At 38.6% G+C, this 9542-nt stretch overlaps 1 protein-coding gene across 2 annotated transcripts; it reads left to right on the plus strand.

Moving 5' to 3' along the window:
* Positions 1–6692: 6692 nt before the first annotated feature.
* LOC103959545 (probable inactive heme oxygenase 2, chloroplastic) lies at positions 6693–9021 on the plus strand. Of its 2 annotated transcripts, none has more exons than XM_009371899.3 (4): positions 6693–7745; positions 8127–8234; positions 8341–8438; positions 8636–9021. In XM_009371899.3, exons 1-4 carry the CDS (start codon positions 7605–7607, stop codon positions 8637–8639), a joined length of 351 nt encoding a protein of 116 aa, XP_009370174.2. In that variant the 5' UTR covers positions 6693–7604; the 3' UTR covers positions 8640–9021. The 2 variants fall into 2 exon arrangements, with proteins under 2 accessions (XP_009370174.2, XP_048436233.1); XM_048580276.1 differs by having other exon boundaries at positions 6699–7745; positions 8341–8474.
* The last annotated feature ends 521 nt before the right edge of the window (positions 9022–9542 follow it).

Genomic DNA, 9542 nt, shown 5'->3' on the forward strand with positions numbered 1-9542 from the left:
CCCAGGATCAGAACCAAAGCAACTGATAGAGTATTATTGCCTTTAAGAAAGGAACATCAAAGTGGGACTTTGGAAGCGTGCATTCACTTAGGTGACCAAAGTGAAAATAACCCATTTTAACAAATGGAACTTCATAATGGATGAAGTACTAATCATATGAATGTATTGTTAGTATCGTACTACAATGGTCTCAAGGTTGGAGCAAAGTTTGTATAAAGTATACAAACGAAATATATATATATCGATATATTGTTTTAGAAACTGCTTCAAAAGGTGTTTTGAATGGAAGGGGTTCTTTTAGAACCAATGATTGAATCCAAACCATAAGGTCGTTAGTAGGATACTACGACGTAATGGGGCGATAGCTCAAGCCATGGAATCAAGGTCTCATCAAAGTATTCGAACACAAGAAAGAGACATCATCAAAATGTTTTAGAAACATTTGATAAGTAAATCCCTTTTAAATTAAAAGGTGATTAAATACATAACCAAGTTAACCTACGAGCATAAGAGAGGGAGATTGTTGGATGTATAAGATACACTAGTGATTGACTTTAGTGCAAGTGGGAGATTGTTGGAAATATGCCCTGAAAGTCAATCTTTGGAAGAAACCTTTCAGGACAATGAATTGATGTATATATGACTCTTATACATCGGAAGGCAAAGATACTAATTAGGATTATCTCAATGAACGAAATATGTCCTAAATAGTAAATCCATGGACAATGGATCGATGGAAGAAGTAACCTAATGATGTTAGATTACAGAGACCTTCTTCTGATAACCATCATGTCCAAAAAGGTTCCTGGTCATAAGGATTGTCGGAGGGATACTGACAATCCATAGACTGGTACATACTATGTCCGCTTCAATTGGAAGGATGGAAAGTCTCATCCCATTCGTGTAGCGACACTAAGACAAGCATGTAGGTGCTCATTAAGGGAATGAGTTCACTGAACACAATCGAACGAGAGTACTTGCATGGAGGTCTACTCACATGTCAAGCAAGTAACTCTAATGGTTGGAATAATGTAAGTAATCCTTTGACCTGAGGCATCGTCGTTGTCTTGTGGTTAAGTACTTAATCTTTGATTATGTTAAAGTCATTCCATTCGAGAGTGTCCAAGACATCGTTGGGGTTAAGCCACTTAGCCATGAAGGCAAGTGAATGCGCAACAAGGAATCTCTAATCCTCGATAAGAGAGGATGAATACTCTAAGATATGATTCGGGAATCTTCGGCCGAAGTATCGAGCGTAATAAAGGAAAGCGTTCCTATACGTCTCAAATGAATCGTATAAGAAGGAATAATCACATTAGGGGTTTGACATTATAAATCCATACCCTAGTAATGTGATTGAGAGTATTGTTTTAGAGAAGGATCGAATTACATTGTAATTCCAACTGAATAGGTTCTCCGAATAACTTCTACATTAGCTTGGGTAGCCATGATATATGGTTAGATGTCACTCATGGCTTGTGAGTTCTTCTAGATGATTAAATGTAGTCATTAAAAGGAAGGTGAATTAAAAGTAAGTTTTAATTCACTAAGTGATTGGATAATCAATTGGATTGGTGCCAATCACCTCACTGCCTTGCTAATTAGAACCTAAAAGATTGTTCACCAATACACTCTTGTAGTGAGTAACTAATGGATGAAGGAAATAATTAATTGGATTAATTAAGTGTTTTGATTAATTTAGAAAGTCTAAAGAAATCATAAAAGCGATAAAGATCGTTTTGGGCTTAAAGAAACGTTCGGGTTTAATTGGGCCCATTGGGCCAAAACCCATTGGGCTTTTATTCAAGCATTGGATGACTTGAAATAATTAAAAGCCCAAACCAAACATCAAAGGCCGGCCAAAGAGAAGGGAGAGAGTGGGTCAATTGTTGACTTGTTTCTTTATGTAATAAAAGGAACATTATGATGAAACATGAGTGAGTGTGTTAGGTGGTTCATTATACACAAAAGAAAAGAAAAATCTCTCTCTCTCTAACCTCAAAGGCCGGCCACCAAAGGGAAATTTTAGCTAATCATCTTATCACCCTTTGGTTAATTCCTTCATCTTTCTCATTACAAAGTGGGTGAGGACCTTTAGAGGTTTTCATATCTTTGGAAACTTGAAGAGGACCTAGGAGCACTCATTCTCAACAAAGTGGAGGAGGCAAGGAGGGAGGCTAGGCTCAAGGAGTTCAAGGAGCAAAGAGCTTGGAGGTGGTCAATCCTTGGTCTTAGATCTAGATCAAGAGGTATAAAACTACTCCTAAACTTTGTTCTTCAATAAATTGTTTTTGATGCATCATATATAAACCTATGCATCTTGAAGGGGATTTGCATGACTATAGCTTTGATAAAATGTATGACATGCTTCCGTTGCTTTCGTATATAAATTTTGAATTGTATATGCATGCTAGTCACTAGAAATCCCACATAAATCTCATATTTTCCCTTCATATTAACCCTGAATGAGTTTCGAGGCAGGCAATCTCCCGTAGGGTACATGTCACATGTACTCCTAGAGAACTCATCTAAGTGAGAGTAGTTGTGAGGCCACAACTGTGAGGATTGGGTTGTTCTCTAATAACTCTCATGAGAATCAAGATTAAGTGCATGGCCATAAATAGCGCTAACCCGCGCCATGTTTTTGATCGATACCATATGTATTACATTTAGTATTCTGGTCAAAAGGAGTCTAGTTCAAGACATAGTTCACTATGATTCCTTTAGATGAAAGTTGTTAACACTAAGTGTAGGTTCAAGTCCAAAAGACACCTACACCAATTGCATGGTATACAAGTTGCCCAAATTTCTTCCATTAGTATCTATATGTTTTTGTCTTATACACTTATATGGAGTTTTGAATCTTGTGGGGGATTGTTGGTTATTTGTTTTATTTTCTTAAAGATTCAAAACTTTATTTGTTATTATTTTAAATAATAAATATGAAAAGTCATATCAATTAGAGAAGTCATGTGTTTTACCAAAGGTTATATAGAGTTTTATAAATGCGAAACTCCTCAAAACGTTAATAGAACAATGAAAATGTCTTCCTTCTCTCCCTACAACAGTACTCATATATAATCCTTATTATCTTCCTACTCATCTTGATTATCAATGGGCAATTGATCACTACTTGGCACCCCGTCTACCGTAATCGTGCTTATGCATTAGACACTTTGCGAGATTCAAGGGTTGTATTTTGGAGTTGTAGACAACTGTTATAACCGACACGTAGAAAGACGTCTACAACTTTAGAACAATGACAACACGCCTCGCTTGATATCACAAGCCAGATCATTCTTTACTTTTTCCTTTTTACTGCTTTATTTATTGATATATGTGTTTGATGCATTTAGATATTATCAAATTGATTGAATTTACATGTGTATTATGATCATAATCATTTATATTAAGGAAAACTAATGAAAAGGGCTTGAAAACTTTGAGTTTTAATAATAAGGACAAAATATATGGTAAAGTGAATAATACCAGGATTGACTTTTTAGTGTAAATGTGACATCCCACATCACCCAGGGGAGTGATCCTTATATATATATTCACATCCTTACCTAGCACGAGGCCTTTTGGGAGCTCACTGGCTTCGGGTTCCATAGGAACTCCGAAGTTAAGCGAGAAGGGGGTTAGAGCAATCCCATGATGGATGACCCACTGGGAAGTTGCTCGTGAGTTCCCAAAAACAAAACCGTGAGGGAATGGTAAGCCCAAAGTGGACAATATCGTGCTATGGTGGTGGAGCGGGCCCGGGAAGTGGTCCGCCCTGGGCCGGGATGTGACAATTTGGTATCAGAGCCTAACCCTGGCCGTGGTGTGCCGACAAGGACGTCGGGCCCCTAAGGGGGGTGGATTGTGACATCTCACATCATCCAGGGGAGTGATCCTTATATATATATATATATATATATATATATATATATATATATATATATATATATATTCACATCCCTACCTAGCACGAGGCCTTTTGGGAGCTTATTGGCTTCGGGTTCCATGATGGGTGAGCCACTGGGAAGTTGCTCATGAGTTCCCAAAAACAAAACCGTGAGGGAATGGTAAGCCCAAAGCGGACAATATCGTGCTACGGTGGTGGAGCGGGCCCGGGAAGTGATCCGTCCTGGACCAGGATGTGACAGTAAAAATGTAGTTTTTTATTAAAGTGAACAGTATTGTGGGCTTTTCGTTAAAACTCCCTTTATATTATCCAATATTATCTAATAGATAATTATCTGTCTTAAGGTAGACCTAAGTATTTGTTACATTTTGAATAGACTGATGCACACTACTAATCACACTAATACTCTTCTCAACCTACACATAAGAATAATACGTGTTCTTTTCGAAATTGCCACTTAATTTACTCCATAAGTTTGCCTTTTCAGAGTGAATAGTAAAAGTATGAAAGGATAATACGAGATTGATTTTTGGGCTGCCAGAGCAATTACCTTTTTAGAGTGAATAGTAAAAGTGAGTGCTTGTCATCGCCAACAGGTAGGATAACTCTAATGTGGGAGGCAAAACTGAAAAAAGCATGAACAGATTTCAAATTATAATTCACACCAAATTGCCTTCTCAATTTTGAATGATGAAAGGTAATTTATTTTTATACTGATGTGTTTTAATAATTAATTATTTTAAAAGAACTGTTATTAGCATTTAAAAAATCTCATTTATACTCCTCATAAATGTAGTTTTCTTTCTAATTATATAAAATTTAAAATGCAAAATAAAATTTTTAGAATTCCAATAATAATTTTCAATTTTAATTCCGAATACGTTAACACTTTATTAGAGTTCAGGTTTATTTTTTTTCATTCGATTCTTGATGGTAAACACTTGGGACAGGCCTATTTATTTGGGCATGTTTACTTACCAAGTTATCGGAACAAGGATACGGAGAATTTGGTATCAAATAAACAATCACATGTTAATCTCGTTTCTCATTGAATTTTTTTCACTTTTCAGGTACGAGAATACCCAGATGCATTTATGTTTTCCATTCTTTTGGTTCTAGCAAACATAAGAATATGAATGATATCAATTTCTTACAAATTTATTTTTTGTAAGTAAAACAAGCCTGGTCTACTATATTAATAGAATTCTGGTTGTCAATTAAATTTCTATGAAATTACCATTCTAACTGTAACATTCCACATCGTTTAGGGGAGTGGATCATGTAAGCCTTATATGTATATTTTCATCTCTACCTAGCACGAGGCCTTTTAGGAGCTCACTGGCTTTGGGTTTCATGAGAACTCCGAAGTTAAGTGAGTAGCGCGCAAGAGCACTCTCATGATGGGTGATCCACTGGAAAGTTCTCGTGTGAGTTCCCAGAAATAAAACCGTGAGGGTGTGGTAGGGGTCCAAAGCGGACAATATCGTGCTACGGTGGAGTTGTGCCCGGGATATGGTGGGGGTCCGAGTTGGGATGTGACACTAACCTTCTAATTAAAATTGAAAAGAAATAAAAAAAATATAAGCAATTTAGTAATTACAAACCACAAATTATTTTTGTATGCAAACCTCATAACCATGTAATAATAACATAATCGCCCACCTCACTTGTCTCTAACCCACCTGCAAATTATGTAGGCTCTTCCTCTCCTCCAAAACCCTAATTGCCCTCTACCAGACCTACCATCCAAAAGCTTCTCCCACATCCTTTGTGTTTTCCCCCAAGACCCTTTTATCGCCGCCCCCCTGCCTCTTTGACCCATGAACCCTAGACTGGAGCACCTCCCACCATGAATCGGCATCCAATGTTCTGAAGGTATGAGCCTCATTATTTAGTCTCTACATCTTATGCAAGGTTGGAGGAAGAAATTTTTACACATTAGAAATCTCTTGCAATTCATTAGATGTGTCATTGAAATACATATATTAATCATGATTTATCACTCCTCGATTACTTATTTTGTTGCATTTGATTGTTTTTACCCTTTGTTGGGTTTGGTTTCATCCAAGTAGAGTTCCATATTATACAACTTTCGGGAGATGTACTAGGATTTGGATCCTATCCGGATCCAAATTGTGGGGATTCTAGAGATTCTTACATCTTACTCATTCATCGTACATCGTGCAGTCAGAAATTATTTGACTTTTTTTATTTAAAAATTAAGGACAAATAATATCTGACGAAAGCTGACCACATGATGTACGATGAACGGCTATGATGTGAGGATCCTAGGATTCCCACAAAGAGGATCCTTATCCGAAGTACTAAAGTTAGTGATGATTTTAGTGTTGCAAGTAATAATATGACAAACGACTATGATGCGAGGATCCCTATGATCCCCACAAAGAGGATCCTTATCCAATTGAAGTTAGTGATGATTTTAGTGTTGCATGTAATAATATCTTAACAAATTATTATAAAATTTTGAAAGTATTGCCTAACTCATAAGTTTGGTTTTATTTCACTAATGTTAGTAATTATTTTTCATAAGTTCATGTAACTCATACCATAATGGAAAGAAAATTGAATTGCACACGAATAACGTCTGTACCGGTTGCTAGTGTTCATTATGTTTCCTTTCTTAATCCAATGACTACTCTTTCTAATTTCTTCTTATTCTAATTAAGCATACAATAAGAGAACTTCCCTCCTACAGGTGAGCCGCATGCGCATTCCTTGCGCATCGGTTGATTTAAACAAATCTCGACCTTCCATTTTTTTATTTTTTTTAAATGAAAACGAGTCGCTAAATTTGATTTGTTCAACTGATGTGCATGTGGCTCATGTGCAGTAGCGAAACTCTCCATACAATCTCTAATTCCCCAAATGTTGCTCCGCCTCTGTTACACAACCCGCCGCTACTGCCACCACCTCTTCCCCCACCACCACCGTCATCACAATCCCGCCCGCTTATTTTCCTCTTCCACTTCCAGAAACCCCGACGAGCCCCCCAACAATTTCAAGAATTCCGACCAAGTCCCCCATCCTCCGTCTGTTCTACACCGCCGCTTAAACCCTCTGTATTCTGTCCCTGGCGCTTCCTCTCTCCCTCGCGCCGCCGCTATCGCGCTCTCCGGCACTCTCGCCTCCGCCCTGATCGCCTTGTTCGTCGTCGTTTCGACGGACTGCTACGACAAGTCGTTGAATCCTGTACATAACGGAGTACGACATGCCGTCCTCAAATCCACCAAGTCGTTCAGGAAGCTTCTCCACCACGCTAAACAGACCGGCGTCGGCGCCTCCGTTCTCTGGCACTCTCTCAGCTCCATCTTGTCCTCTGCCAACCACGAGGTCCGCTCCGGCTTCGAGCTCCGGGTCGCTGCATTCCTTGCCGATATTGCCGCCGCCAATGCCAGCCGAAGGTCGCCCTTGTTGGGGCTGGAGGTGGCGCCGTTGTCGATTGGCTGCTCGAGTCGGTGGCTGTCCCTAGGGATGGGTGTGGGAGCCAGGCCGAGTCGGCTAGAGCTCTCGCCTTCTTGATCTCCGATCCTAATGTGTCCGCCCCCGTGCTTGGCAGGCCCGGCGCCGTTCCCAATCTCTTTAGGTTCATTTTCTCCTGCCAGCCTCATCCGTCTAAGAAGGTGAGCTTTCTCCATTCTTCTCTTGAATTTCGTTGAATTTTTCGAATTAGGAAATGTTTGGACCCAGCAATCCAGGAGTTTCTTATGCCAAGTATTTGGAGGGGCTTTCTGCACATTCTGCTCCATTGTTCCTCTGCCACTTCTACAATATCTACATTTCGCATATAGCTGGTGGGCAGGTCATTGCAAGACAGGTACTTTTCGAGTTTTCGGGATTCTTTAATCTTGCCTAAATGATTCTCAGTCTTGAAATTTATGTTAATTGTTCTGAATTCTGAGGCGGTGTTGCTGAAGTTGCGTAAATTCTAGAGTACATTAGCGTATGACATACATTATTGAATTTGCGGGGGGAAATGTGACGGAATTTAGTGTGCGACTCTAAGACTAAGCCGCTTAAAATACAATGCATTGATGTAGAGTAGAAGGTCTCCAACTTTCAGCCCATTTCGTTGAAGCATGAAAGTTTTGATCTTTGTGTGGAAAGATGAGGTTTTTTCTAGTGCTTTTTTACAGTGCGGAATCAACTGACTAGTAACTACTTTTGCATTCTGCAAACTGGGATTGGTGAATTTCAGGTATCTGAGAAGTTGCTGGAAGGAAGGGAGTTGGGGTTTTACACATGGGAAGGGGACGTGCAGGAGTTGTTGAAAGGTGTTCGTGAGAAGCTCAACAAGCTCGGAGAGGTTAATGCCTGAGAAACTATTTGTATATGGTCTCATTTGGTTGAGTTTCTTGCTGTGTTTACTTCTTAGTACTTAGAAGTTGAAAATTTTTGTTTTGTGAGTACAGCATTGGACTCGAGATGACAAAAACAAATGCTTAAAAGAAACAACAAAATCATTTCGGTATTTGGGGCAGACAGTTCGTTTGATCATCCTAGAGCCCAAGTAATCTGAATCAAACTGCTCGGGAGATCACTTATCGTTAAGAATGTCTAAATTTATTTTCTCCTTTCTTTTTTTGAATTTCTCAGATATTAATACCTCTGCTTTCAAACATTGGTTGCTAAATTCATCCTCGCATTTTCTGGTGCATTTGTGTCACAGCAGTGATCGCTAGCAATGGTTTTCTGTTCTGTTATCAGGTAGCATTGGTCTAGGGTGGACTCATTTTTGTGTAGAAGGTGATTTTTCGACAGGCTTAACTCTACGAGCTGGAGATGAACACCATTGCATCACTTATCTAGAGAGAAGACGAGGACGTCTTGTATACTTTTCTTCCGTAAGGCTGCGCTGAGCACAAGAAGCAGCTTCTGCGCAAGAATCGTGGATTTTCGTAGTCTTTCAGATTTTGGAAGCCCTTGTAGTAGTATCGTAGTCTTAGGATGATGTACAAGGGGATTGAGAAAGCACCCAAACTGCAACTAGATAGTTTTAAGGGAAGAATATGTTAACAAATGCAAGAATATTGATACTGAATTATTACTGAGTTAACTCAGAGATGGCAATTTTAAACCTCTTTTGATTTGTATGGGTGGATGACTGGGATGACACTTTATGGATTTAAACGTAGTATCGATACATATATAAATAAATTGTGTTATATTACAGGTGGAATAATAATGCCACATAAGAATTTGATGATTACACCAGGAAAAAAAATCACTCCACCAAATTATTCCAATTGTATTACTGTATCTATATTATCGATTTATTTTTCATTTGATTTAATTGTGTAGATAAATGCTCTAGTACATGGTCTAATATCTTAGTAGATATGATGTTGGCCTTTTACATATGCGTTCGGTTTGAAATTCCTTCTTTCTCCTAAATTATTTTAATTGTTTGGTACTCTCTCCATTCCCCTTAATAATAGTAATAGTAAATTAAAAAAAAACAAAAAGATAAAACCTCTATGGGATGACTCAGTGATTGGAGACGAATTTCAAGTCTGTATTTCACGCAGCACTTCCTGGATTTGATTTTCTGGCACTCCTGGATCACACTATTGTCTGGTGACTAAAGAGATGCTGAAATGATTCTGTAAGTCTT

The sequence above is a fragment of a genome, unplaced genomic scaffold (genome assembly GCF_019419815.1).
Source record: "Pyrus x bretschneideri cultivar Hongxiangsu unplaced genomic scaffold, Pyrus_bretschneideri_v1 Contig15, whole genome shotgun sequence".
NCBI classification, from domain to species: domain Eukaryota; kingdom Viridiplantae; phylum Streptophyta; class Magnoliopsida; order Rosales; family Rosaceae; genus Pyrus; species Pyrus x bretschneideri.

What these genes read in the sequence shown, in the direction of transcription:
- LOC103959545 (XM_009371899.3), top strand. Translation starts at nt 7,605, where the DNA reads ATGTTTGGACCCAGCAATCCAGGAGTTTCTTATGCCAAGTATTTGGAG. An exon ending in GGCAGGTCATTGCAAGACAG is followed by an intron (nt 7,746 to 8,126) that starts GTACTTTTCGAG and finishes GGTGAATTTCAG; the next exon opens with GTATCTGAGAAGTTGCTGGA. An exon ending in AGCTCAACAAGCTCGGAGAG is followed by an intron (nt 8,235 to 8,340) that starts GTTAATGCCTGA and finishes TTGTGAGTACAG; the next exon opens with CATTGGACTCGAGATGACAA.